We start from the raw sequence: 26,932 nt of genomic DNA on the forward strand, positions 1-26,932 counted from the left end.
ATCTGGCTTTAATCTATCCGCTTTCCATTACTTAATCCCAATCCAAAATCCATTTCAATCCCTTTTTGGTCAAAATGTCTTCAGTTTTCGATGTTTTTACATTTTCATATTGTCTCTTACTCGATTGCCGGACAGATTTGGATTGGGATTGAATAATGAAAACGGGTGTTAGAAGTAAATCTGTCAATAGACTTCAATCAATGATCAATTTATTGAATGTAATGTGATATGAATGTAGCATTCAATCGATCAAGTCAAATCGTAAGTCGCTGAAGTCACATCACTATTATATACCTACCTTCTCAGCTGTCTTTGGCGGTTATTTTTAGGTTAAAATCTAAAATAAATTCAAGAAAAGCTGTGTCGGTCGGTACAGACTTCCCAACGTAGGTTATTTTAAAATTACAACGTGCCAGTGTCCTTTATTCATGAAAATTGCGCATTTGGATCCTTGTTCGTCTCGTGTCGTACTATTTGCAAGTTCATTATATTGTAACTCATTGTTTACACAGGGTTATGAAACAATAAGTGGATCTCTGTCGCTTGGAGCGCCAGTTCAAGCCGAATAATGTCAGGCGACGTACAGCCAAGGAAGCGCAAAGATAAGAAAAGAAAAAAAGGTAAACATACCCAGTTTCTTGAAAAAATCATTTGATCAAAGTTGGGCAGAAATAAATCTGGCTCATTTATTTCAGATGAGTTAAGCTTAGAGGAGCCTCGTGGAACGGCGGCGGCGCTCGGCGAAGGAGATGTCTTTATGCATTCATATCACGACCATGGCACGGGTGGACACTGGTGCGCTAAAATAATATTCTTCTCTTTGCTAGCCATACTTGTCACACTTATTGGATTGATCATATTGGAAAACAGAGGCCTATCGGAATGTGAGTATACTATTGCTTTCATATCTTTTAAACAATTTTATTGAAAGCAAATCGTCAAGCAGCCTTGTGACAAAGGAACTAAATGTCTGGAATTTTCAGTGGAAGCTAATTCTGTGGAATCCCGGTACTCTGGTGTCTTAGAGGGTTGGCTTGAGGATGCTCCTGAGGATGATCACCATGATGAACACACTTTAGAACTAAATCACCATGTAAGTAGTATATTGGTCCATTTTAATATTTATGGAAAATCAGACTTGGAAGTTTCAATAATTAATTTAATTTAGCTTGGAAGCAAAATCCATCCATTTGCCTCTGGGAAATTAAAAAGATGGTTGCTCTCCTGCAGTGGAGACCAAATGAACTGATTTTGATAGGGGTTTATTGATTTATTTATATTTCTAATAAGAATTTAGTTATGAGTTGATTGGAGTAGTATCAAAAAAGAGTATGTAGGTAAAAGATTTCTTGTTTATTTTGCTATCCATTTTTTCTATTGAGTATACATTATGTACCTATCGTCAGTAAATATGATACAAATTATGAAGATGTAATTAAAGTTTAATAACTTTAATAGATAACTGTATCAGTCATGTTGGCTACAATAAAATGAATAGGCTGTATTCTAAAACATTGTACAATGTTTACTTAAGTGTACAAAGGAGTTGTCCCAAAATGTATGGAGCCTAGGCCAACAACATGTACACCTACCAAAAAGAAGGGCTTTTAAATCTACAACAGTTTCCTATTATTCAATTTCTTTAAAATGGCTTCGTTTATTCGTCCAAAACAAAAGATTATTAAGAAAATAGCAATACTCAACCACAAAAACCATCATGGTGGCCGAATGTTATTTTGATGACATCTGTCAGTTTTGACATTAAGTCGTATCTTGATGTGAAGAAAAATAAATAAACAACTAATGAATAATTATTATGTATTCCACAAAGTGCCATAAAATAATCAATCGACAAAAGAACAATTCAATAAAACTAATATGTCGACCAATATCCATTGCTTTGATAACCTATTACAGTGCTATAGTCAAATAGGTTATTACCGGATTTTGTGTTAATCTCATTTTTTTAAACATTTAGGGGATGATAAGAAGTAATCTGTTTTACGTTTTCTTTGTGTTGAAAAACTAATGCTAATTATTCAGAATGAAATCTTGGGATAACATTACTGACCTACTGGCAGGCTACTTTACCCACAATGATCAAACTAACCTGTTATTCACATAGAGATGTATAGGTGTATTAGTAAATAAAACAGCTTTATATTATTTTCATTAGTTTTTATTCAATCATCATCTTCCCTTATTAAAATATTATCCAAGAATGAGGCCGGTGCAGCAATAGCAGGACACTAGCCGAGCCCAACCCAAGTACCAAACAATGGTGATTGTACGAGTACATATTTTTCTTCCAGAATGATGACGAGGCTTTATACACAACCCTTACTAACACAGGGCCTGGTTGCTAATTCTTGCTGGCCCAGTAGTTATGGCACGAGTTTGCCTTCAGAGAGGAGTTCCGGGCTCTTTGCACATTTTTACATGCTGAAACCCAGCACGCATAACATACATGGCCACCAGCCACATGGAATCTAAAAAGAGTAAAATGTATAATTAAGGATACAAACTTAATACTTATTTAATTATTTATTTATAAAAATATTAATATGTAGGTACTTATAAAAATAACAATAACTTAAAAGGAACATTACCTCTAGGAAAAATCTTGCAATTATTTCATCCTGTTCCGGTCCCTCGGGCAAAGAATGCCTTCTGGTCTCAACAAGAGAGCCTAAGCACCATACACAAGTATTAATTGTCGAGGGTTCTCGCTTTCCTGTAAGCTTCAACTTCTTGCTGCGGAAGAGATCTCAGATCATGTAACTCTTACTCAACACTCATAGCACACTAAGCCATCTTCGGGTGCCTAAAAGATAATGACAGAATTAACATTACAATAAATAGATGTTTTACATAATACCCAATTAATACAACCTGAATTAATTAAAAAAATATACATTATCATTATTTAGTACTAATAATGCATACTTAAATATACTTGTGGTGAAATATTTTCTTCATTAAACTGTCTGGCATAGTCTGTTAGGTTATGAGTACGTCTCCGGACCTTATAAAAGAATAAATAGTTATAATAATACAGTTAAAAATATGATTATATGAAACTATAGCACGAAAAATATAGTTTTTGCTCACCTTTTGGCATATGGCATTTTGAATAATAGAAATGATTTCAGGGCCCATTTCACTACACTGATAGTATCGGGAATCTTCATTTATTTAACAGAAGAACATGAAAAGAACACAAATATCATTGATTTTAATACAGTAAGAAAGTAATAATTAACGATTAGTTATTAATAAATTAATTAAGAAACATGTTAAGTTAAAAACTGTTTACATACCAATCGGATCCTAGGAGGATGTTTATCAAAACAACAGTCAAATCGCACGATGTGTCTCAAGTCCATACAACACATGCCATGGTCATCAGATGAGGCAGATAGCAATCCAAGAACGAAAGCCAGGTCACAGAGAAATGTTGATAAAAAGAACTCGGGAGACAGACAGATAAACGCGTAAACGCAATAAAAACAAACAGAACAAACAAGACGGAAGTGAGTGACAGATTGAAATCTGATAGCGACTGACGTTTAGTCTATGGTTCATCTTTTTTTTTATTTGACGCCATCCACCATCTTGTGTATCCATTTGAGAATGATAATTCATGAATAGTTTTTGATTTTGTACGGCTAAATTATATGCTAGATAGAGTTATTTATATTTTTCCCATAATCAGTAGATTTTTCTTGATTTTTGATATGGCGTACAACCTGCGGGCCGAAATTGGGACAACTCCTTTACAATTGGAAATGAGTTCACACTTGTAAGTTGTACTTTTTTTTAATACTATACACATTTAGGATGCTCTACTTACCTGTAAAATACTTAAAAGTACATGTCAATTGTAATAAAAATAGGATGATGATGATGATGGCCATGATGAAGACGTCAATCATGTCAGTGCTGAAGATCACGCGGATGAAGATGACGATGATGATCACGATGATGAACATGCTGATGACGATGATGAACATGGTGATGAAGGTGATGACGACGACGATGAAAATGGTGATGAAGACGACGATGAACATGCCGATGAAGACGAAGACGATCATGGTGATGATGATGACGATGAACAAGGTGATGAAGATGAAGAAGATCATGGTGATGAAGATGACGATGAATCAAATTATAATGATGAGCACCTTTTACAAGACGATGATGAACTAGATCAACAAAGTGACAATGACGAAGATGGTGATGCTGATGAAAATGATGATCATGAAAATGACGAGGATAATGAGGTGGTATTAGTTTTTAAATGGCTTACATTTTTTCTTTTGTTCTATAAATTTTACTTAACTTATACATTAAGCAGGATGAAGATGAACTACACCAAGATTCGTTTGAAGATGACGACAATCAATATCAAGCTGATGAAGGTGATGATAACAATGACGACCTACAACAAGTAGATGATGATGATGATGAAAATACGGAACCGAATGAAATAGATTATAATGATGAACAAGAAAATGATGAAAATGAAGACACAAACCAAAGTGCAGAAAAATATGATGATAGCAAAGAAGATAATAATGAGGTGCTCAAAAATGACATGGCGTGACGCTTATAAAAACTACAGATTTTGTATTTGATTGGCACTAACAAATCTAAAGCTTATTTTATCTAATTCATTAATACTATTGATTTAATTATCTAATAGTATACTGCAAGAATATTACTACTTGTTTAATTGCGTTGTGATTGGCATTGATTTCTATAAACTTTACAATAGAAAAATGCTTTTTATGTTTTGAACTTGGATTAATTGTATCTATTAGTTTATTTGATATGGCAATACTGTTGCCAATATTATATTAATAATCTTCAGTGTCTTTAAATCAAATGTATTAATATGACAATACATGCTATCTATTTGACAATAATATTCTTTGAAATGTAATTTAGTTACTTCTCTTCATAATAATAGTAAACAATACGAACACTAACACAATATTCTCCAATAGGATGATGATGAAGAAGAAGAACACGATGAACACGAGTCTGATGAAGAAGTGGAAGTGGAGCAACTGGAAAAAGAAGTCCCTGATGAAGAACCAATCTCCGTTGAACTACCAGCTTTGCCTGAGGACGATGACGACGACAAAGGAGATGATGGTAAAATATTAACAATGATTGGTTATTTTTTTATGTGACAGGAGACTAACTACTTGTTTAGGATTTAAATACAGGACGCCGATTTACTCACCTTTAGTTAGATATTTCGGTGGTTATACTCATTAAACGTCACTTTAGTACCAAGATCAAATTAATAAAAATAATTCAGATTGTCGTCGAGCAAGAGCGGTAATTTTTAAGAAGAAGGATAAATTACTGCATACTCATTATGGTTCCCACAGTCAAAGACTGTATTAAAATCATTTGAAATTTGTATTTGCATTTATAGGTGATGATTCCGCTGATAACGACCAACTTGATGATGAAGATAACAGCGTTGAACAAGAAGATGAGGAATTCCTGGAAGCTGATGACACTGACGAGCCTCCGATTGAACGTATCACCGCACCGGCTGGCAAACCATTAGTAGAGGTACAAAACAACTTAGAGAAATATTATTCCTTTTATTTTCTTCCAATAATTTCGTTAAGGGTTCAAAGGGTTTGTCCCAGACAAACATGGCTTCTACTGGTTGGTTTTTTACTGGCAGATAAGCTGTCAATCCTGAGCAGCAGTAAAAACGTGAAGTGGAAAATTCCCATTTTACTAAAGTGGGCTATGTTGACATTTTTTATAATTTAATTTAATAATTTTAAAGTCGACGTGACGTCAAGGCAGCCAGGTGCGCAGTTTACTCGACCGGGTTGTAGTCAAAATTTTGTAAAATGCCAAAAATTTTATTTGATTTGATTTTTGCTTCAATTATTATATTCCAGCCCTAAGCCACGATTCATACAATTACAGGTGGAAGAAGAAGAATCTTCCGAGCAGCCTCCGGACACGCTAGCAGAAGAAGAGGAATACGAGAAGAGGCAGGAGGAACTCCGCAAGGAGGAAGCGCAATCCTCCCATAGTGAGTATTAATACCTAATTTTTCTGCATGCTTTTAATACTTATCTGCTTGCTTTTATAAATCTTTCTTTTTTGTGCTTGTTTGACATGTCCACTTACTATTGTGTTGTCTGTTCTAATAAAGAATTCGGATAATTTCTTTAATAACTGGATCTAAATCGGAAGATCTAAAAAATCTGTCATAAAATAATGGCCTGAACTCAATGAGAGCTCTATATTAACCTTTAACTATGGACGTCGGGTCTCAGAGGCCCACCCCCCTTTTCAATTTCTCGGTTTAAATACCTTCCCGACACGTGCTGCTCTCGACCATCTCAGTAGCTTCAGTTTTAACTGTGTTAGGACCGAGGAGGCATAAAATCGCGTCTTCCGGCACTTATTACGTGAGTAATAACCATCCAAAATTTTATCGGGGTCTGGGAGACCCGATGACTATAATTTCCATACAAACATACTTGTATGGATGTGACTTGTCAACTATAATTTTTTTATAGTATATCATTATAATATGTTGTAAATTGTTTTAGTTTAAGAATACATAATGGTAGAAAGTATCTGAGTACATCAGCTATATTATTAGCCCAACTATCTAAGTAACATTCCAGCAGTAAGGTTTTACTTGTAGACGATCCTTCTTTTGAGTTTAGATGTCTTAGAAGGTACCATTGCTGCCGATTCCGATTCTGAATGGTGTATATTTTGCCTATCAAAGCTCTCAAAGAAAGATGACACATGCCTGTAGAGATAATTTGTCTTTAGTGTTCTAAGCCACTGTTTATAATTTTTGTAAGTTTAACCCTTGTCAAAATTTTTATTTTATGTCTTTCGGAAATTCTGTTTATGTTTTTATGTTACACGGTTATTAATTAGCAAGGAAAAAAATATTAGTTTGATTTATTATTAATCGACTGTAATTAAGGAGCCTATATGTGATGCTAAGTCAATTAACACTGAAAAACGTCTATGTTTTTTAAATTTGCCAAAAAATAATTAAATAATGATTAAAAATTAATTAATTTACTACTAGATCCTTTATTAATAGTTATTAGATATATATCAACTCTTTGATAAATTCAAATTGGTTCAGATATGAAATAATGAAGAATTTTAGATAGGGGTCTGTGAGACCCGACGTCCATGGGAGTGTGATTATTTTTTCACGACTATAGTTAAAGGTTAATTAGTTGAATTTCAATAATTTGTGCCAATCACAGGCTTGCAAATATTCTTGAGTTGGATTTTAATTCTGACTTCTGAGCGTCATTTAGCCCGAAAACATAGAAAAACCTGCACTAAAATTGAGTTGAATTTCAATATTTATACCTATTAAAGGGCTTTATCTATTCCGGTATTATTATTCATATTATTTATTTATTGGGAAATTACAATAATTACTATAATATATTTTTATTTTTATCATTAATTTATGGCAAATAGAAAAAAATACTAATAATATTATGCACATTCTAAAACTAACTTAGCTTTGCTCTTTGCTGTAAAACCCACACGGTATGGCTCTGATACTAAAAAATAACTTTACTTATCTAATGATCTCATCAGTAATCTGTAAGAATAAATGTTCTTTTATACGTTAATATCTTTTATTTCGCCCAGTCTGCTTTTTATTTTCTTCGTAATGGATAATAAAGGGTAAGTAAACAATCTGTTGAATAATGATTGTACTGTAGTTTTCTGGTTTATTCATATAGGGTGTCTTCGCTAACTTCGGCTCTTAGAACTTATTTGACAAACACTTCGGGAGGAACTTACTTGTCTAGTTGTATTTAAACACTGACCCTACTTGTAAGAATTAATTACATTATTATTCGATATTTCAAAAGTACACCTCTACAATAGAGAAAAGTTTTTTTATATGAATTACGAGTACAACCTTTAATAATTTTATTGTTGCTAACAGACACGAGTATGAACGTCAGCTTCTGCACGCCATGGTGTGTAGTCTCTGTTTAAAACCGCTTCAGTATTTTTTCACTTGCTTTTGTGAAACCTGCTCTAATGTCGTCAAACACTGGTTATATTATGAACACTGACTCATAAATTATCAGCATCATACAAAAATCTTCAGGAGTTGTTTGCCGCGATTAACCCATAAATAATGAAGTTCTTGAATTCAGCGTGAGATTGAAGGTCGATTTTACGTTAAGTTGTTCATACTCGTGATCGCGGGAGTACTTATTTAAGTAAGTTGGCGGTTTCTATTAATCAGAAAAGCGTGGATGACGTAAGATTGGCTCTATCTAACGTATAATATTTCAAAATTAATATTAAGCGTGTCATCAACATCAAATTGATACTGTAATCTTAAAACCCTATTACCTACTTCATTCAAAATTAGTTCCAAAGATATTGTATTAGGGTTAATTTTCGCAAGCCCCACTCATGTGTAGAGTATTAGGGTTGTGCTAAGCAAAGCGCGTGTGTTGCAGTGTGGCTGAAGCTGACTGTGGGCGGAGCGCTGTTGGTGGCAACCCACGCCGTCATGCGACGCGCCACGCGCCCGCGCGGTGCGTATACGCATACTAAAATTGAATATAACCCTCAAAAAATTGCTAAAATAACGTTAAAATACAATACAGTAACTTTTTTGAGACATTCAATTAGTGAAACTCTAGATAATATTTTATGGCTGGCTTTATGAATAGGTGTTTACGTATTTTTTATTATACTTACACAACAGATACACCAGAAAGCGAGGAACAACCTAGTAGAGAAGAGACACCCGTTATAGACCGCCGTATGACTTTGTTGCCAGAACAACATTCTGCCCCCGGTACGGATATCAGATTTTTATATGATATAGGTACTTTTGATTTTGAAATATTTGTCAAAACGACAAGTGGCTAAGATTCTCCTTAATTTCAGTGAGAAAAATCATTGAGGAAGTTTCGCAGCCGGTTATAGAAAAGGTAGTTGAAAAAATGACTCCTGTTGTTAAATCAGTTCCAATTAGAAAGGAAGAAAGCGAAGAAGAAGAGGAAGATGACGAAGAAAAGCAACAGTCAGAAGACGAAGTAAGTCGCGATTTTTATTTACATAGTTATTGTAACAAAAACGTATTGTATCTCATCCATTACGCTTTTTTAGGAAGTAATTGATGAACCAACGAAAGACAAAGAACTATACAGCGACGAGGATGAGCCCGCCGAAGAATTAGAAGAAGAGGAAGAAGAAATCGTTGTACCGAAGAAAGAAATCCCCAAACAAAGCGCGCCAGTAGCTGAGAAGAAACCCGAGCCGGAATCGGAAGAAGAAATCGACCCAGATGACGTGGAAATTATTGGCGACGAGCAATTGGAAGATGAAATGGAGGAAGAAGATGATGAAGAAGAAATATCAGATGTAGATGATGCTGAACTCTTAAGCCGCCTGGAAGCCAAATACGGGAGGCTTCCTGAGCCAGAGAGACCCGGACAAAAACACAGTAAACACGACTGGCCCCGTGTGTGCGTTTGCTTACTAGCCACGCTGCATGCTCCGAATTAACCTATTAACATAATCCGTTGGCTTGACTAACATGTGAGTGGTATTGTATTTCTTAATTTGTACATATTTTTTAAATTAATTGTGATGTAGTGGCTAGATTAGATAGCTGTTTGGTTCCGGCAGAGTAGAATAAGACTACCCCGTCTACTAAATATGCGAATATCAGACCTTCCCAACCCGTCAGGTAAATGTAGTGTAGGCCAAAAACTCCATTTGCCTTTGAATCTTGGAGAGGGTCAGTCTTCCTCCTGCAGTGCAGACAAATGACCTGGATGATGCGTGAGCTAAAAAATGGTATATTGCAGCATCATTGGAGTGTTATCGATGATATCAAAACTTTAATATGTAGAACATAGCCGTTTAATTTTATCTTTTACTTGATTTAGAATCAAACGGAATTCTTTGGCTATCATTAGGCATAATAATAGAAAACCCAAGTAACGTAACTATTGAATTTCATAATAACGTACGAGCATAATGCGTTTGTCTTTCTAGAAGATGGAGCCAACAGCGTAAATGAGATGTGGCCTGTCTCTTTACTCGATTTCGAATCAATTCAAATCAAGCACAATAGACAACCGAAAGAACGCAACTTTATAATTTTATTTATTTTCTTTCTAGAGGACGGAGGCAACAGCGTAGATGACGCGTGGCCGGGCGAGCCCAGTGACGCGTATTGGCGCCAACAGCTGGACTCGGCGGAACGAGAGCTCCGCCAGGTAAGTTTTAAACGTTTGTTAATAGCGGTAAAATATCGTTATTATTTTTTCATTCATTCTTTATACAGTGTGTGGTTTTGTAAAACAACGCCCATCTCATGGGTGTTAGTGCACATGAAAGTACATAATTACAAGAAAAATATAAATAAATATTAAACTATACCTTTATTGGTAAAAAATCTTGTTTAAAGAATATCCTAAGACTTTCTAAGAAAGTAGTTATTTCAATATCACATTTCAGTATTCAATTTCCACTTCTCAGACTGGAAATGTATGATAATTCTATACCCGTAGGTAATTATAAATGTCGGTGTATTCTGTTGTGCATTGTTTGAAAATAACATGCATGCTATAAATACGTTTTGTGTGCAAAATAACTTTGTAATGCTTAAGCATTCGCATGCGCAGAATGACTTGCCATACCACATTGAGAATGTTGATTGTATTACAAAAATAATATTGGAACTAAGAATACACCGACATTACGTACAGTAAACAGCACATCAGGCCAAATTTTTTTTTTGCAAAGTAGAACTTATCAGCAACCTAAGAACTTATATTCAACTTGATGTGCCGTTGTCCGCCAAAAAAATAATTCTCGTCTTAATAATTTGGCTTGTTCATTCCAGGACTGGCTGGACTAATTCGTTTTACTTTACATCTAACTCACCAACCATCCCATATTTAGCTCGTTGTGCCATTTTTACATAACTCGTCCGCGACATCGCCGCGTCAGGGACCACGCCCGCACCCCGCGTGATCCCCCCGCGACGAGTCTCGGACGATTTCATCCCGTAGTATAATATAGGAACCGTACGAGGAAATCCAGATGGATATCCGTGGAGTCGCTCTTATTCCATTCCCGAATGGTCCAAGCGTGATTCCGTACGTGCACGTGTGTTAGCGTTTGCGTGAGTGTGTTGTGTACTAACGAGGGCGCGTGGAGTTCTGCCGGCGAGCGTGCGGCAGCGCCGGAGTTGCGAGCGAGCGCGCGTGCGCGTTACGTGTTCGCGCGCGCGCTCGACGCCGCGGCTGAAGCGCAGCGCGACAACAGACTGCTGACGCGCGCTATAGCGGCCTACCTCGACCTGCTGAAGATGAACGAACGCCTCTCCGACAAGAAACTGCTCGAAGTCACAGGCAGAACGCTCGACAGAATACAGTTTAGAGGTAATTTTTATAATATTTTAACTCATGGTATAGTAATAGTTAGCTGATAGTATTTTGAGCAGCGATTTAGCGCTCCTATAGTGTGAAATTCATGAAAAAAGGATTTGTGAAAACCAACAAAACATTTCATTCTAGAATAAAACAAGATTTCGGGAATGGTATAGGTATTTAAATTGAAGTACGTTTTCTTTTGTTACAGGAAATTATTTAAGCGCTGAACCGGTTTATAGGTTGCTGATACGTCGATTTCCGAATGACCCTTCGTATCGAAACAACCTTACGATCTCTTTTCTCATGGCTAACAGGTACTTTAGTTAATCATCAAACCCTGAATTGATTAACTTACAGACGTTACAGTGTATAAATAAAAATATTATTATTTCTTGCAGAGCTGACTTGGCAGAAGAAGTTTTAAAAGAAACACTAAAACGCTGGCCCGACGACCGCATAGCCTTAGCGCATTACGCTTTCGTGTTGAAGACGCAACATAATAATTACGAGAAGGCTGTAGAACTTTTCCAGAAAGCGCTTGAAGGCGACACAGGTGCCGCCAACGAACCAAGGTTTTACTACCATTACGGCGATTCCTTGCTGTTGCTAGGTCGACCAGAAGAAGCGCACAAAGTGCACGAACGCGGGGCGAAACTAGGACACTTCCTATCGGCCTCTCAGCGATCTTTATACAACGTGCCTAGGTTAAAAGGCTCGCCGTGGTGGAACGTAGAAGACACGCCTTACTTGCGGCTAGCAAAGGCTTTGGAGAAATCATGGAAAGAGATCTTAAAAGAAGGAGAAGCGGCGAAAGCGTTGTACGAACAAGAGAAAGAGGGTTTGAAGGAGAAGGGAGAATGGTCGCAGTTGGATTTGTTTGTCCGGGGTCAAGAGATCCCGGATAGGTGTAAGCGCGCGCCGATTACTTGTGCTATAATCAAGAGCGAGCCGGCTGCTGCAGGGTGCCGCAGAGGGCAGGTCAAGTTTAGCCTAATGGCCCCTGGAACTCACGTCAGAGCGCACGTCGGCCCCACCAACTGCCGGCTCAGGATGCATTTGGGGCTGAGCAATACCAAAGATACTTATTTAAGAGTGGATAAGGAATTCAGGTAAAACTATAATAATTATTAATGTACTTTATGTAATAGAGAAATTGGTCTCTCCCCAAAATGTCTCTTCAAAAAATGTTCTGAGAAAAGCACCGTACTTGGCTCTGGTGCATAAACAACCTTATACATAAACAGAAAAATTAAAAAAATGTTCAGAGTTTGTAGTCAAGATTTTGCCAACCCCACCTTGTATTTTTATTTGTCTTTGTATTTAAATAGTCTTATTATCTTCAACAGGCAATGGAGCGTGGGCCGCGTTCTGCTGTTCGACGATAGCTTCGAGCACGAGGTATGGCACAACGGCACGCGCGCGCGCCTCGTGCTCATCGTCGACGTGTGGCACCCTCAGCTCACGGCCAAGGAGAGGCGGCAGCTGCCCGCCATCTAGTTAGGCGGGGACTACACGCGCGAAAAGTTTGATAAGGCGAGGACTACAAACGTGAAATATTCGATGAAGCTCGGTCTAGAAGCGCAATTCGGTAAGGCGAGGACTACAAGCGTGCGGAATTCGATAAGCCTCGGATAATAAGCGCGTGGAATTCGATAAGGCTCGGACTATATGCAATTCGGATTCAAACACATTGGCACAAGTAGCTCTCTCTGCCGCCAACTAACGATGATTTAAGTGACGGGCATGAACTATTTCTGTGTTATCTGTCTGGATGTCTCATGTATTATCCAGACATATTGGCACTCGTAACTTCCTCCTGCGATACATGTGCGCGTGCGCACATTTTCACAATCTATTGTCACAGATACCAAATTAATGCATGTTGTCTGATGAACTTATAAGATAGTTGTGTTGTTACATTCAGTCGTGTCAGCTCTTTTTAAACTGTATTCTATTGCGTTAAGTCAAAAGCCGATTGCAGCTTTTTATGAAATGAAAACTGTCGACTTCAAAAAACATTATATGAGCGTATGGCTGTAAAATATTAATAAATTTATATGATTGAAAAATTGCCTCTTGGAGGATCAATTAATCTGCGTTGTTTCAACCAGTTACATAAGATTGCATTTTGTCATGTTATGAATGTGATGTCAGTATTTTTAAGCAATAGGTATTTGTGATATATTTTTTACTATCATTGTTAATATTATTGTTTATAAGTGTCCAATTTCATGTTACATTTATTTATTATATAAATATAATTCCAATGCTCGAACCAAAATTGACTTTTATAATTTTATAGTTCACCTGATATTTCCCTGATTTGATGTAAAAGGTAGGATATAGTTGAAATAAAATTCAAAATAAGTCAATAGGTGTATATTTGGCATAAACAACATTTAACTCAAATATAACCTGTACATACGTAAACTTAATACGAGTCTAGTAAAGCTATGCATGTTCTAATTGCTAATACAATGTTGGTCCGTGGATTTAATAAGTGAAACTGCGCACACATAGTGAGATTCATAGTCCTAATATTACCATAGTCGTGACCATCGTGGACGGAAAAGTTAACAATTGAGATTATCTAAAGTCTAAACTATACTTAAAAATAGTCTCAGTGAGGTTTTACATGGCAAGAAAACTTAATCATTATCAACTTAGCCATGTGGTACAACAAATAATATTGTTTTTTTATAAAACACATTGATTGAGTACTGAAAATCATAATAATTATTTCAGTTATAGATTGCAGTTAAGTACTGCATAAGGCACTCGATAGAAAATTTAATCATTCAGTAATTGTGCTGAGTTAAGAAATTGATTGACATTATGATTATGATTATGAAAAATGAATTATCATTTTTAGATATTTATAGCTTAAAATCTAAAGACATTAATGTAAACGGTCAAACCGTTACGCATTTTTTCAAGACTAAAAACTAAATCATCATTTCTTAACTGTTCAAAGACTCCACCCAGCAAACTGGCGTAAATTATAATCAAATGATCTTTTTAACCGACTTCATTATAAAAAAAATATAGAAACTTACAAACTATTTAGAGTAAAAAAATACAAAATTTAAAGCTATTAACTTACATATAAAAGTATTGTATTTCATACAGTATGCAATAAAATGACTTTAGTAATTCTTTAGTACAAATGTGATAATATAGGTGTACACTTACTTAAATATAAAATTCATAAGTGTTATTTTAGTACCAATTAACATACAACAAAAGAGCAAGCAAGAAATGCTCAGTAACAAAGTAAAAAAAGATACAAAGTGTATAACATAATGCTATATTTTTTCAGAACTAACTAGGTATTAGTACAAAAATATAAAAGCAAGGAATGTACCAAGTCGTTATAAGTTTAGAATTCTCAAACTTTTGCTAGATTTGGAATGTACATTTCCATGGTCTCATGCATATCACATACATCTTAATGAAAACATCTACATGTAAAAGTACCTTTAGCATACTGGTACTAAAGGTGTTTGTATAAATAACTATGTCTATCAAATTGAAGTAACATCACTGGAAAAGGCACATTGAGTTAAGTATCTTTACTAAGACATGTATCCGTCATTAGCCGGCTGGTAGGCGGGCGGGCCGGGCGCCTGCGGCGTGGCGCGCGCGCTGTAGGGCGGCGCGGGCGGCGGCGGCGCCTCCCAGCCGCCCTCGTACCCGCTCACAACACCATAACCTCCAGCCCCATACGGAGATTCGCAAGGCGGCACAGAATCCACCCTACCCTCATAATTAGGCACGGTCTCGTATCCCCGATTCGTATTTTCGTACGGCGAAACGTTGTTCGCTTCGTAGTTTCTGGACGTATCGTATCCCCTGCTGGGCTCGTTGTACGGGCCGGCGACGTCGTATCCTGCGTTCTTGTTTATGCGGCGAATCGTGTCGTACCTGTTCGTTATGATGGGGACGGACTCCGTGGGCGGCGGAGGATCGTATACGTCCTGCGACCTTGATATGGCTTCTCTCTCGGTGGCGTGGTAGGAAGCCGGACGGGCGGCGTGGAAATTGGAATATGAGGAGTGCGCCGACGTCGGACGAGACGGTTTAGATTCTCGCGGCAATGAAGCCGTGGAAGCTAAGTACCCATTGTTTCTGTACGAGCGCCGGGAGCGACGCACCGACGAGCCGGCTCCGCGCGAGCCCGAGCGCCTCTTCACGCGACGCGGCGTCATTGGCTTCAAAGAACTTTCACTTACTGTCGTTTCAGTGGGGCTCAATTCAATGGTGTACACCGGTCGGCGGGACAATGTTCCTTTATCTGCAAAAACAATGTAATGGTGAGAATTTAGTTGTAATCAATGAGAGAGTACCAAAATAATTAATCTGATTAGAACTGTTCTTACCAGACATAGGTTTTCGCTTCTTATAGGACTGAACAGCTACGAGTATGGCTAGGGGCAGAGCGATGACAGTGAATGCCGCCGCCACAGCTGATTGAGCAAGTTCAATGTCGTGCCACTGAACAAAACAGCCGTCTACTCGCGTTGGCCTCCAGGTGCTAGGTTTGTCTGCTTCACCCCATACTGGCTGACATCCCCAGCCATTCCATTCCCACCAACTGACGCTATCAGTCCCCAAAGATAGTAAACCGCTTTCCTGTTCAAAATACAAAATGTTACAGGAATACCATTATTTTCAAAGTATTATTATTAGCATAATTTTTTCTTAAAAAAAAATCTTTAAAAACACCTGGGAAGTAATAGGTTATGTATGAATCTTACAGTCCTTTTTTTCTTTCTTCAATAATGAGGTGTTCACTTGGTGTAGTTGGTGTGCATTATGTTTTGATGAGTCACAAGTTGACTCATTGACTTGGAAGCTAGTTATAGTTATAACACTTAAGGAAACATAAAATAATAGGCTTAAGCTTAGAAAGAAATAAATAAATAAATAATGACTTACCCTGTTCAGAGAACCCAGATTTAGATAATAGCAAATTAAAAAAACATTCCAGGTTAGCCACATGAAACTCCATATTGCATACTGTGAAAAGATAGTTTGTTATGAATACTTACATAAATTATTAAAAATTCATAACTTAAAAAATCAAACTTTAGCTTTTTTAAAGGATCTTTTAATTTTTATTAAATAAATGAAATTTTACTTTCGGTACATTTAATTTACTTTCTAAATCAAAATTGTTTTCTAGCATTATTCCTGTATGCATTGGTGGTGCAAACCAATATTATTTGTACTCATTTCATATAGCGACACATTTGTAAGGTACAAGTGGTTGTACACCTATCTAAACTCTGATTTTTAATTCGACGGAATTTTGACATTTCAGAAGTGTTGTCAACATTGAAACATTCCCATTATGAATGGAGAGCATTTTCACAAATTAAAAAATAACCCTTTCTTAAATTTAAGGTTTCACTTGAAAAACTAAGGCTTAAAAATGTACTGATCATTTCAAAATGGTTATTTGAATTTTTATTATCATATTTTTGAAGTTACAAAAAAAATTGGGAAATTATTTTTCTATTACTGGACTCCCTGGCCAATAATCCATGGGTTACAAACCTTTTTTATGAAAATCCTTTTGTTAATAAAATCTTAGGTTCATAAAATAACCAATTTAACAAGATGCCAATTTTATAATCCAAGTTGATTATGACGACGATAATGATGATTGATGATCAGTACATATTTTCGTAAATGATAATATGTTGTTTTACTGTGTTAAAAACGCGTTTTTTTCTATTTAAACTCTAAAATGTACACAATAATTAGTGTACATTGAATTGACACAACAAACAATAGTTCATTCTTGTAAGTTGTACTTGATGAAATTTCATTTCATATTATTTATTAATAATTCATTTTTTTTGTATATAGTATAGTTTTTAAGTTTGTAAATTACCTGTACAAATTTAGTTTGTTATTGTTTAATAAAGTTTATTCAAAGCAAAAAAGGCTTATTACATCTGAATTGTCAAAAAATGACAGCTGTCAGAATTCCGTCGAATTAAAAATCGGACTATAGTGCAACCTACATTCAGTCTTTAAACTTAATTCTTAACAAAACAAAACATAAATAATTTGTTAGAGATACAAAACCAAGCATATTCATAATAACAGTTAATTATCATTGAAGGAAAACAATCAATACTTCAATCAAAGCTTATTGAGGTCATGGTCTATTATTTCTTATTAGCAACATTCTCATTCTCAAATAAAGTTATGTCTGTATTATTGATGTTAAAACGATTTAATGATGATTTCCCAATAAAACCATAGGTACAGAATTTCGGTAAATATCATGTCAACGGGACCAAGTATTGAAAACAGGATCATAGCTAGCTAACATAATAAAATTTCCTATTTTCTAAAACAAAATTTCTACTTACAGCTAACAAATAGTTCGTGACATATTGTACTGCTCCGAAAGAACCAAAAATTATCAGGATTATGTTAACAAAATTTGCAATTATGGGCAGCCACATGTAACCCAAAAAATCAAACACTTGTCTTTGAATGGTAACAATCTGAAACAAACAAAAAATCAACATATGCAATAGCACACCCTTGCATTATCTTTTCCAATAATTAATAAAATGTACCTACCAACTCGAGAACACAAACGATCAACAACACTGTCCTAAGACCACACACAGCCATTTTTAAAGAAATTAGAACCTACGAACCGGAATATTTGCATACGTCTCTAGACATTAGGCTACAAAACACCATTTTTCATTCAAAGTTCTTGAGTTATCTTTTAAATTCCATCTCAAAATCGTGTAAAGTTTTACGATTTACAGTCACACAACAAGACGGTTTTTCAGCATCACATGAATGAATGAATGAAATGAATGACGTGTGTGATTGACATTGACAGAAAGGTACTTTTCAATTGAATGAATAGAAAATAGAATGAAATGAATTATAGTGATGTCTTTGAGCTATTTACAACACAGTATTTATATGAGTGTGTTTACAATGAGCTTTGAAATTTTATTGTGATTTGTTATGATGCCGGCCGGGCCGCGCGCGGCGCCGCGCCGGCTTTCAGCGCACAGGCGACGCGGATAGTGTTCACAGCGCTTTGAAAAACATACTCTCTCTCTATAATCGGTGTGCGAAATCGTAAGATACAAAGCAAAGTTAAAAAAGCCAATGCGCGCGTACCTTTATATCAACAAGTCATTGAATATTGTAACGAACGTTCAAATAGTGGGCATGATATTTCGTTTTTGACTTGGGGAAAAAATTGCAAATCAATACAATTTTCTCCGTTCATCACTGCTTCACAGTGTGTTTTTCAGTTGCCTTGTCTAATCAATTTGTATTTTTCATCGCAATTATATTACCAGTAGTTTAAATCGTACGTACCTAAACACCCTCTTACTTGTTTTCGATGTCAATTTAATACCGGTAACCTCTAATTTTTCTTTCTCATTTTAGACTTCTACAATGGCGACTGAAACATTAGTTCCCCTGGAATCTAATCCAGAAGTGATGAACAAATTTCTCCAGAAATTAGGAGTCCCCAGCAGTTGGAGTGTTGTTGATGTGATGGGATTAGACCCTGAAATGCTTTCCTGGGTGCCGCGTCCTGTTCTCTCGGTGATGCTTCTTTTCCCTGTCTCTAAAGCTTATGAAGAATATAAGCAAAAAGAAGAAAATGAAATTCTGTCAAAGGGCCAAGAAGTAGCTAGTGATATATTTTACATGAAGCAGAATATCAGCAATGCTTGTGGCACAGTAGCTCTCGTACACAGTGTTGCTAACAATACTGATAAAATTGAACTGGCAGATGGATATATGAAGAAATTTCTCGATGAAGCTAAGAATTTGGATGCCGCTGCCCGCGGCACTTTGCTTGAGAAGTCTGAAGGGATCATTAACGCTCACAAGGAGTTAGCTCAAGAGGGTCAAACTAACACTCCGAGTGCAGAAGATCCAGTAAACCATCATTTCATTACATTCATACATAAGGATGGAGTCTTGTATGAATTGGATGGCCGTAAAGCTTTTCCAATCAATCACGGACCTACTACTGCAGATACACTGTTGGAAAGTGCTGCTAAAATCTGCAAGGAATTTATGGCTCGTGATCCTGAAGAAGTGCGCTTCACCGTCATTGCATTGGCTGCATCCGACTAAACATAAAATGTGACTGATACAGCAAGTCTATCCTGGTGCAGCAACATATTATATTCAATGTGCTTTTAATGCTTTGGATATTCAAGCTTCATTATTATTTAATTTAAACCTAATTTATATTTGATACTTGTAATAAGCTATGCAGAGCAAGCTTTTGTGATATTAATAAAGGCATTTGATACTTTGAAATGTGTACAATGTTATTTTTCATCTTTACTACCCTCCACAATGAACGGTCCTGCGCTTGGAAGAAGGTGTGGAAAACCTTGGGGGAGGCCTTTGTCCAGCAGTGGACGTCATTTGGCTGAAACGACGACTACCCTCCAGTTGATAAGTAATTAAATTAGAATAGGAGTTACATTTTAAAGCCAATTAGTGGGTAGCCAAGGTACATGAAGAAAATCTGTTGCTACCCCAAACTTAATATAAAATCAATATAACTGTCTGGGTTACACAGTCTGACCTTGGTACTGCCCTTTAGCTCTCAAGTCTCAGTCTCCAAGGAGAATTGTAGCTTTATTACTTTGGTTTTAGTGCTCTATATCCAAGGGCGGGAATTTTACTGTCGATCGATTCACCCGTGGGAGGGTGGAAGGAGTCAGTTGTCGTCTGTGACTCTTTAACCTTACGCACCCTACCCACGCTTCTTAATATTTTTTAGGTACTTTTTTTTCTCTTTTATTTCTTAAATAAATAAATGTACTATTTATGAATGTTTATATTTTTTAAACATAACAACGATAAATAAAATAAGCCATAAACAACGATACGAGTGAGTTAATATTTGGCCAAACTATAACAGTACATAATATATCTGTCTTTTTAAACAAACAATTTCATGCTCGCAAAGCTATTATTAATATGTCTATATGTAACTAGGGGCTGCCCGCGCCCGATCTAAAAAGTTCATTAATCCCCGTTATATTAAGATTTTATTTTTAACGTAATGGGGATTATTTTATTTTACCCCCTTAGTGGTGGAGTTTCGTAATATCCGTTCTTAGTGACCACCTACGTTCTAAAAGGAACCCCCATGCAAAATTTGAAAGTCCTAGCACTTGTAATTTCTGAGATGTCGTAATGAGTGAGTCAGTCAATCACTCAATCAGTGACCTTTCGCTTATAGATATAAGAAGATGATGTTCGTAAGTACTCTTCTATTTATTTAGTCTGCCACCAACCTCCACCATCATTAGTAGGTACCTAGTACCTACCTACTAACAGTTAACCTTTGGACTTAGCAGAAAAAATTCCTCTGCCCTCAGGGCCTCAGGGTCTGCCTCTGCCTTCATAATAATGATTTTTATTTTGGTAGGTAAGTACTTACTTACTGTTACGGTTGCCGCGTAAACAATGACTAGTAAAATAAAAATAAAAAATACTGTAAAAATCAGTTTTATTTTGAAATCTTTATAAATTACTTACTTACATAAATTAAGTTTTTTTACAGTTCATTTACGTACACTTACGTCAATATAATAATACACGCTAATGGAATAATATCACTGGTCATTAGTTCATAAAAATACCTAAGAAATTAAGTAAAATTTTGCTAATACGATTTCACAGCTCATATATTTTCAGGCATAGCTGACGGTTCATCCGAGTTGTTTACTGATGCAGAATCTGAAAAAAAAAAGCAAAATAAAAATCTTTTGGTGATTCTAGGTTTTGAGTTACAACAAATCTGCGTGCGGTTGCGGGTATCTACTAGCCCGAGGTTGCCCATACAAATAGATATTTTGTAATTAATTAATTAATTTAAAATGATCAATCTCACTATTTTAATGTGATAAGTGAATGTGTTTAAGTGGAATATCGTTATAATTTATCTATACTAATAATATAAGCCGACTTTTTAGTTGGCCGATAGTTGGGCCCGATTCTAATTTGTATGAAGAATCGGCCGATACCAAATCGGTGTAATGTGCGCACTTGGTTTCATAAATAAAAAAATTAACAGCCTGATCCAACTATCGGCCCACAAAGTCTGTAGTCTACGGCTAGGCTTCGAGGAAAGATTTGATTGTTTGTTTGATAGTTTGGAAGGATAGGCTCCGAAACTACTGGACCGATTTGAAAATTCTTTCACCATTAGAATCCAAAAATAATCTGCTGAACATAGGCTATAAAATGTAACTTTATATTTACCATTGATTATCATAACTTCTGGCGTGAATTTGGGGAGGAGTAACGTAAATGTGAGCCCCAATATCGTAGCACCGCCGCACACCCATGATAACACGTTCTGGTAATATGTTGATTCTGCTTCGTCGGCGCTGGAAAATAAATTTGCCAAATGTTAGGATGAATCATGATCGACTACTGATTACATAAATATCAAATGACTCAATACAGACAATACAGCTGCATGGTCGTGTTTGAGTGACTCAACGTATTAAGTAACCCACTGTTTTGATTCAGCAATAACGCCAATAACAATAGTTTAACTACATTAAGTACTAGATTTAGCTTGTGGCTTCGCTCATGTGCATGTTTTTCCTCATATAAAGATAGCTTAGAATAAAATCTAAGCGATAAGACCGCCTAAATTGTGTCATTTCTGTTTTTCTTATAAAGTTAGATATTATGGCTTTATATGGTTAGATATTAATAAAATCTAAGATATTATGTAATGAAAGTTTTGCATGGTGTGAAATACAATTCAAACAGTTTAGAGTATAACAAACTTTTCACAAGCATAAATTAAATTTTTAGGATTCCGTAGTCCTTACAAGGAACTCTTTATTTGTTTTTTATGTGACAGGAGGCAAACGAGCAGACGGATCACCTGATGGTGTGATTACCGTTGCCCATAGACACCCGTAGTTCCAGGGGCGTTACAGGTGCGTTGCCGGCCTTTAAGATGTAGATACGTTCTCTTATAAGTAGTAGAAGATTCTATCCTGAACCTTCTTACTGCACTGTTAGTAACTTTATTTCCGTTTATCAACAGAATGGCAATGTTGGTACAGATGCTAAATTGCAATAAATAAGGAAAATAGAATAAGACTGACATCATGCTTACGATTTTAAATGCCATTAAGGTTATATTCACGCGAATGTGACGGACTACTTAGTACGAATCTACCTACCTACATTAAACAGGAAAATGTTTTAAGAGTTTTACTATCCGTTCGCTATAAGTTTGCCGCTGGAGATATGACATCACTCGAAGGGAAGAGTCTTATAACTTTATCAAACATATTTAAAATATTTTTTATTTATTATTATTGATAAAAATTGTGTATTTGCGTTAAATAAGACACATTAAGTAATCGCGGTTGAGGGAGGGGACGTGCATTCCACGGACCGTCAAACTTAGCGCGAACGCCACTTTGAAATTCGTTCCTTTTTAACTTTCAACATTTTGAAGCCTCGCGACATCTTGCCTTTACTACAGTGTCTCAACTCTCAAGACATAGCTCGTAGAACTGATGGTCGTTCAGGCAGAAAACTTCTCGAGTGGCGACCACGAATCGGAAAACATAAGTGAAGGCAGGCCTCAACTTGGTCTTCCAGCGACACATTCACTGGACCGGCGATTTAGCAAATGTCGCCGGATGACCTACCTAAAGGAGGCACCTACCTTGTGGAAATCCGTGGTGTAGGCTTTTGTCCAGCAGTAGAAAGCATTCTATCTTTGTTAAGGAAAGTATTTTTAAAGACATCATCATCATCAGCACATTTGCTAGACCATTTGGAAACCAACATACAGGAAAGGCACGGATTGATTATAATACATTATGTTATCTGTGTACTTACTACATTTGAATTACAGCGATAGCGATTCCGCAGGCCAGCTTGTCCGTGAAACTCATTAGGCCATAAACGAAGGCCGATGCCTCGGTTCTCGCGCCAACTAAATCAGCAGTCAGTGAAAGACTAGTCATCAGCATTATTGCTCCACCAAAACCTGAAAGTAATCAATAGTTATAATTGAAAATAAATGTTAGCTTGGCAACATCATCATCACAATATTAAATCACGTAAAACTCATTAAAGTGATACATCCATAGAAATTAATTAGAGTAGTGATATTGCCAGTGATAACCCTTATCATAATTACTAACCTATTAACACAGCTACTAAATAAATGAAGTACACTTTGTAATCATAGTCATACTCGAAATATATCCACACAAATCCAGTTAGACCGCATATGGAACCTATAAAGTAATTTAATTTCCTTGTAAATGATCTAGGGGCCAGTCTTTGCGCTCCAGCTGCGGCCAGGCTTCCTAGATACATCGCCAGAGGCACCACAGCCAGCGCTCGTGCTGCCAGTCCCAATGTTCGATGTAAATATAGGGGTATAAATACTTGTGCGACGTTTACTACCAATCTTGTGCTCATGTACACACCAGCAACCTAAAAAAATTATGATTTACGCTAGCATTGAGCCTACTAAAAATAATGTGCAAGCTTAAGCGTAACTGAATTGTAAACAGTCAACACACCTGATATAATAATGGTTTATGTAAGAAATCTAAATGTGCTCCTCGTTCACTGTTCTGTATCAATTCATCTTGGTTCCTATAGGAATATTTTTCCTTAACACTTAAATGAAAAATGATTGAAGCAAGAGTTCCAATGCTCATGACCACATACACAATGTGTCTGAATTTCCAGGCATCTGCAGGTCCGACTTGCTGGAATCGAAAATAATATTTTATAAATAAGTAATTTAATATGTGACATTATTCTTGACATAATCTGAATTGAAACTGCATAGTTATCAGAATGTTTATTAAATAATATTAACTGTATGACTAGATACTTTTATTATGATATTCATTAACTTATCGTAATAATAAATTGGACATAGTTGTTACCTATAGGTATGGTACATAACAAGTCTGTTGTTTTGACCTTGAATGAAGTACTGATAATGTTTCTGCCCAAAACCCAGACAAAACAAGGCCATTTTTGTACATTATCCAGTATAATTAGGCAATTATATTGGATAATGCACTATCTTATATCCTGTGGCTTTGAGTAATGCATTATCTGCCATAAAAATTATTATTTCAAATACCAACTAGGTCTTTTTTAGTTTGTGCTTTATTTAAAATAATTTTTACCCTTTTTTGATGGAATTTTGAAAGGACATCATCCACGTTTCATATATTTTTGGTCCAAAATCAAAAGTGCCGGCCAACAAAAAAAAGTGCTGTATTCTGAGAGAATACGTCTGCCTTAGCATTTGTTACTATGGCACCAAAGCCGTAGCTCCACTGTGCGTCGAGTATTTGAGATCTAAAAATCATCGACTATTCATACATTTTTTGTTCAAAATCAAAAGTGTCGGCCAATAAAAAAAAAAGTTCTGTATTGTGACAGAATACGTCCGCCTTAGCATTTGTTACTATGGCACCAAAGCTGTAGCACCACTATGCGTCGAGTATTTGAGATCTAAAATTCATCGACGATTCATACATTTTTTGTTCAAAATCAAAAGTGTCGGCCAATAAAAAAAAGTGCTGTCTTCTGACAGAATACGTCCTCCTTAGCATTTGTTACTATGGCACCAAAGCTGTAGCACCACTGTGCGTCGAGTATTTGAGATCTAAAATTCATCGACGATTCATACATTTTTTGTACAAAATCAAAAATGTCGGCCAATAAAAAAAAAAGTGCTGTATTCTGACAGAATACGTCCGCTTTAGCATTTGTTACTATGACACCAAAGCTGTAGCACCACTTTGCGTCTTAGTATTTGAGATCAAAGTCAGTCGTTTCATATATTTTTAGAACTCAAATACTACGATGCACAGTGGTGCTACAGCTTTGGTGCCATAGTAATAAATGCTAAGGCGGACGTATTCTATCAGAATACAGCACTTTTATTTTTTGGCCGGCACTTTTGATTTTGGACCAAAATGGATGATGTCCTTTGATGGTTTGTATTTATACAAAGTATGATGTAACATAAATATAACATACCTGTTTATTACATTCTCCTGTTATGTGCAATACTATCCAAGTGATTATGTACACAAACAGATTAGAAAACACAGTAAATCCATACCTAAAATCAGAAATATTTTATAAATAAGAGGCAATTAAAATTACATGCAAATAATTTTAAAATGTATGAAATTATACCTTACAGCCGTCAGGTGACTCCGTGTATGGTCATCATGAGCTAGTTCTGGTATCAAACTTAAATGAGATATTTGAACAGCTGCCCAGCCGATTTGGAATATTAGAATGAATGCAGCAAAATAAAACATTTGCGCCCATTTATGAGTTATCGAACAACCAATACATTGCGAAAATATGAATGGAAATGATGCTAGTACACATGCAGTCCCTGTAAAAAATACAAAACATAATCAATACAAAGCTTACAAAACCCACACAGTCAGATATTAACAAATATTACAGAAACTTACCAAATAAATGCCATAATTTTCTTTTGCCATACCTTGCACTGATAGCATTGTCAGTGCGATCCGAATGGTAACCTACAAATGGTGTGGATACAGCATCGACTATTTGCCCAATTAACATCAAATTCCCAGCTTGGGAAGCACTAAATTCCAGAACTAAATGAAAAAATACCAAAAAGTATGTGAACCACAAACTAGCACAAACATCGTTTAGTATATGACCGATTCCATAGCCGAGCTGGAGCCTGAAGCTGGTTGAAATGTCCATAAATTCGTTATCCATTTTACATTAATTATATTCACACACTTGTAGGAAGTAAATAACAAACGCAACCACACGAGTAGGTATTTACAGAATGTAACTCATTTCACTTTCATCGTTTTCTATCACTATTTCTTAATGTTATATTATGTATTCTGTATATGAATAATTGTACGTAGTACTTATTTTTTTATTTAATAATAGTCTTTGTATGAATAAAAATTATCAAAACAAACTAATACACTTTTCTTCGTCAACAAATCTGAACAAATCGCAGACAGAATTGACAAGATTTTTGTTTTTTTGACACGAATGAATGAATGAAACGGGTGACATTGACAAATGACAAAACCATAGTGATGTACGCACGCCTTGCAAGACCTGAATGTCTCCAACTTCCTCATTGGCCCTAGAGCAAATTCCAAGTATACCATCAATAAAAGCCTAATTAGAGTCATCAAACCTCTCAGTCATTCAATTAGAGCCATTAGAACTTCATAACTATGAGTTGTTTTCTGTGTGTAAGCTGAGGACACGTGTCCCCAGCTGACACATCTGTATCTTCGTAAATATTTATGCTACGATAATGTATTATACCTCAAAAATTACAGTCGAATCCAAATAGTAGGCTTTCCAATTTTCAAGACTTTAACTCAAATACTGTTAAAACCACG

General features: G+C 36.1%; 4 protein-coding genes and 1 long non-coding RNA gene across 6 annotated transcripts; 2 read left to right on the forward strand and 3 right to left on the reverse strand.

The window, feature by feature from the left end:
• The first annotated feature begins 293 nt into the window (after positions 1-293).
• On the forward strand, positions 294-13,737 carry LOC135088253 (aspartyl/asparaginyl beta-hydroxylase). Its single transcript, XM_063983133.1, has 18 exons — positions 294-386; positions 513-620; positions 696-884; positions 984-1,093; positions 3,897-4,283; positions 4,358-4,582; positions 5,010-5,160; positions 5,450-5,592; positions 5,965-6,073; positions 8,520-8,597; positions 8,771-8,863; positions 8,956-9,104; positions 9,178-9,514; positions 10,198-10,295; positions 11,231-11,465; positions 11,665-11,770; positions 11,855-12,565; positions 12,803-13,737. Exons 2-18 carry the CDS (start codon positions 569-571, stop codon positions 12,951-12,953), a joined length of 3,324 nt encoding a protein of 1,107 aa, XP_063839203.1. The 5' UTR covers positions 294-386; positions 513-568; the 3' UTR covers positions 12,954-13,737.
• LOC135088265 (uncharacterized) lies at positions 2,164-3,678 on the reverse strand. The gene is made up of 4 exons (XR_010260985.1): positions 3,321-3,678; positions 3,112-3,185; positions 2,610-2,824; positions 2,164-2,489 (listed from the first exon to the last, which is right to left on the reverse strand). It is a non-coding gene; the product is annotated as an uncharacterized LOC135088265 (long non-coding RNA).
• An 83-nt stretch (positions 13,738-13,820) lies between the features above and the next one.
• Positions 13,821-18,280, reverse strand: LOC135088271 (uncharacterized). 2 transcript variants are annotated; one of them, XM_063983151.1, is made up of 5 exons: positions 18,060-18,280; positions 17,843-17,980; positions 16,395-16,475; positions 15,836-16,088; positions 13,821-15,750 (listed from the first exon to the last, which is right to left on the reverse strand). In XM_063983151.1, the coding sequence occupies exons 1-5, from the start codon at positions 18,111-18,113 to the stop codon at positions 15,032-15,034; spliced, it is 1,245 nt and encodes a 414-aa protein (XP_063839221.1). In that variant the 5' UTR covers positions 18,114-18,280; the 3' UTR covers positions 13,821-15,031. The 2 variants fall into 2 exon arrangements, with proteins under 2 accessions (XP_063839221.1, XP_063839225.1); XM_063983155.1 differs by lacking the exons at positions 17,843-17,980; positions 18,060-18,280 and adding an exon at positions 16,597-17,128.
• A 434-nt stretch (positions 18,281-18,714) lies between these two features.
• On the forward strand, positions 18,715-19,790 carry LOC135075393 (ubiquitin carboxyl-terminal hydrolase isozyme L3). The gene is made up of 2 exons (XM_063969841.1): positions 18,715-18,819; positions 18,900-19,790. Exon 2 carries the CDS (start codon positions 18,909-18,911, stop codon positions 19,599-19,601), a length of 693 nt encoding a protein of 230 aa, XP_063825911.1. The 5' UTR covers positions 18,715-18,819; positions 18,900-18,908; the 3' UTR covers positions 19,602-19,790.
• Positions 19,791-20,980: 1,190 nt separating this feature from the next.
• Positions 20,981-26,543, reverse strand: LOC135088290 (major facilitator superfamily domain-containing protein 12-like). Its single transcript, XM_063983161.1, has 8 exons — positions 26,000-26,543; positions 25,710-25,917; positions 25,548-25,632; positions 24,062-24,253; positions 23,675-23,972; positions 23,367-23,517; positions 21,753-21,880; positions 20,981-21,227 (listed from the first exon to the last, which is right to left on the reverse strand). Exons 1-8 carry the CDS (start codon positions 26,277-26,279, stop codon positions 21,172-21,174), a joined length of 1,398 nt encoding a protein of 465 aa, XP_063839231.1. The 5' UTR covers positions 26,280-26,543; the 3' UTR covers positions 20,981-21,171.
• Positions 26,544-26,932: the final 389 nt, after the last annotated feature.

The sequence above is a fragment of the Ostrinia nubilalis genome, chromosome 1 (assembly GCF_963855985.1).
Source record: "Ostrinia nubilalis chromosome 1, ilOstNubi1.1, whole genome shotgun sequence".
In the NCBI taxonomy this organism is placed as follows: Eukaryota; Metazoa; Arthropoda; class Insecta; order Lepidoptera; family Crambidae; genus Ostrinia; species Ostrinia nubilalis.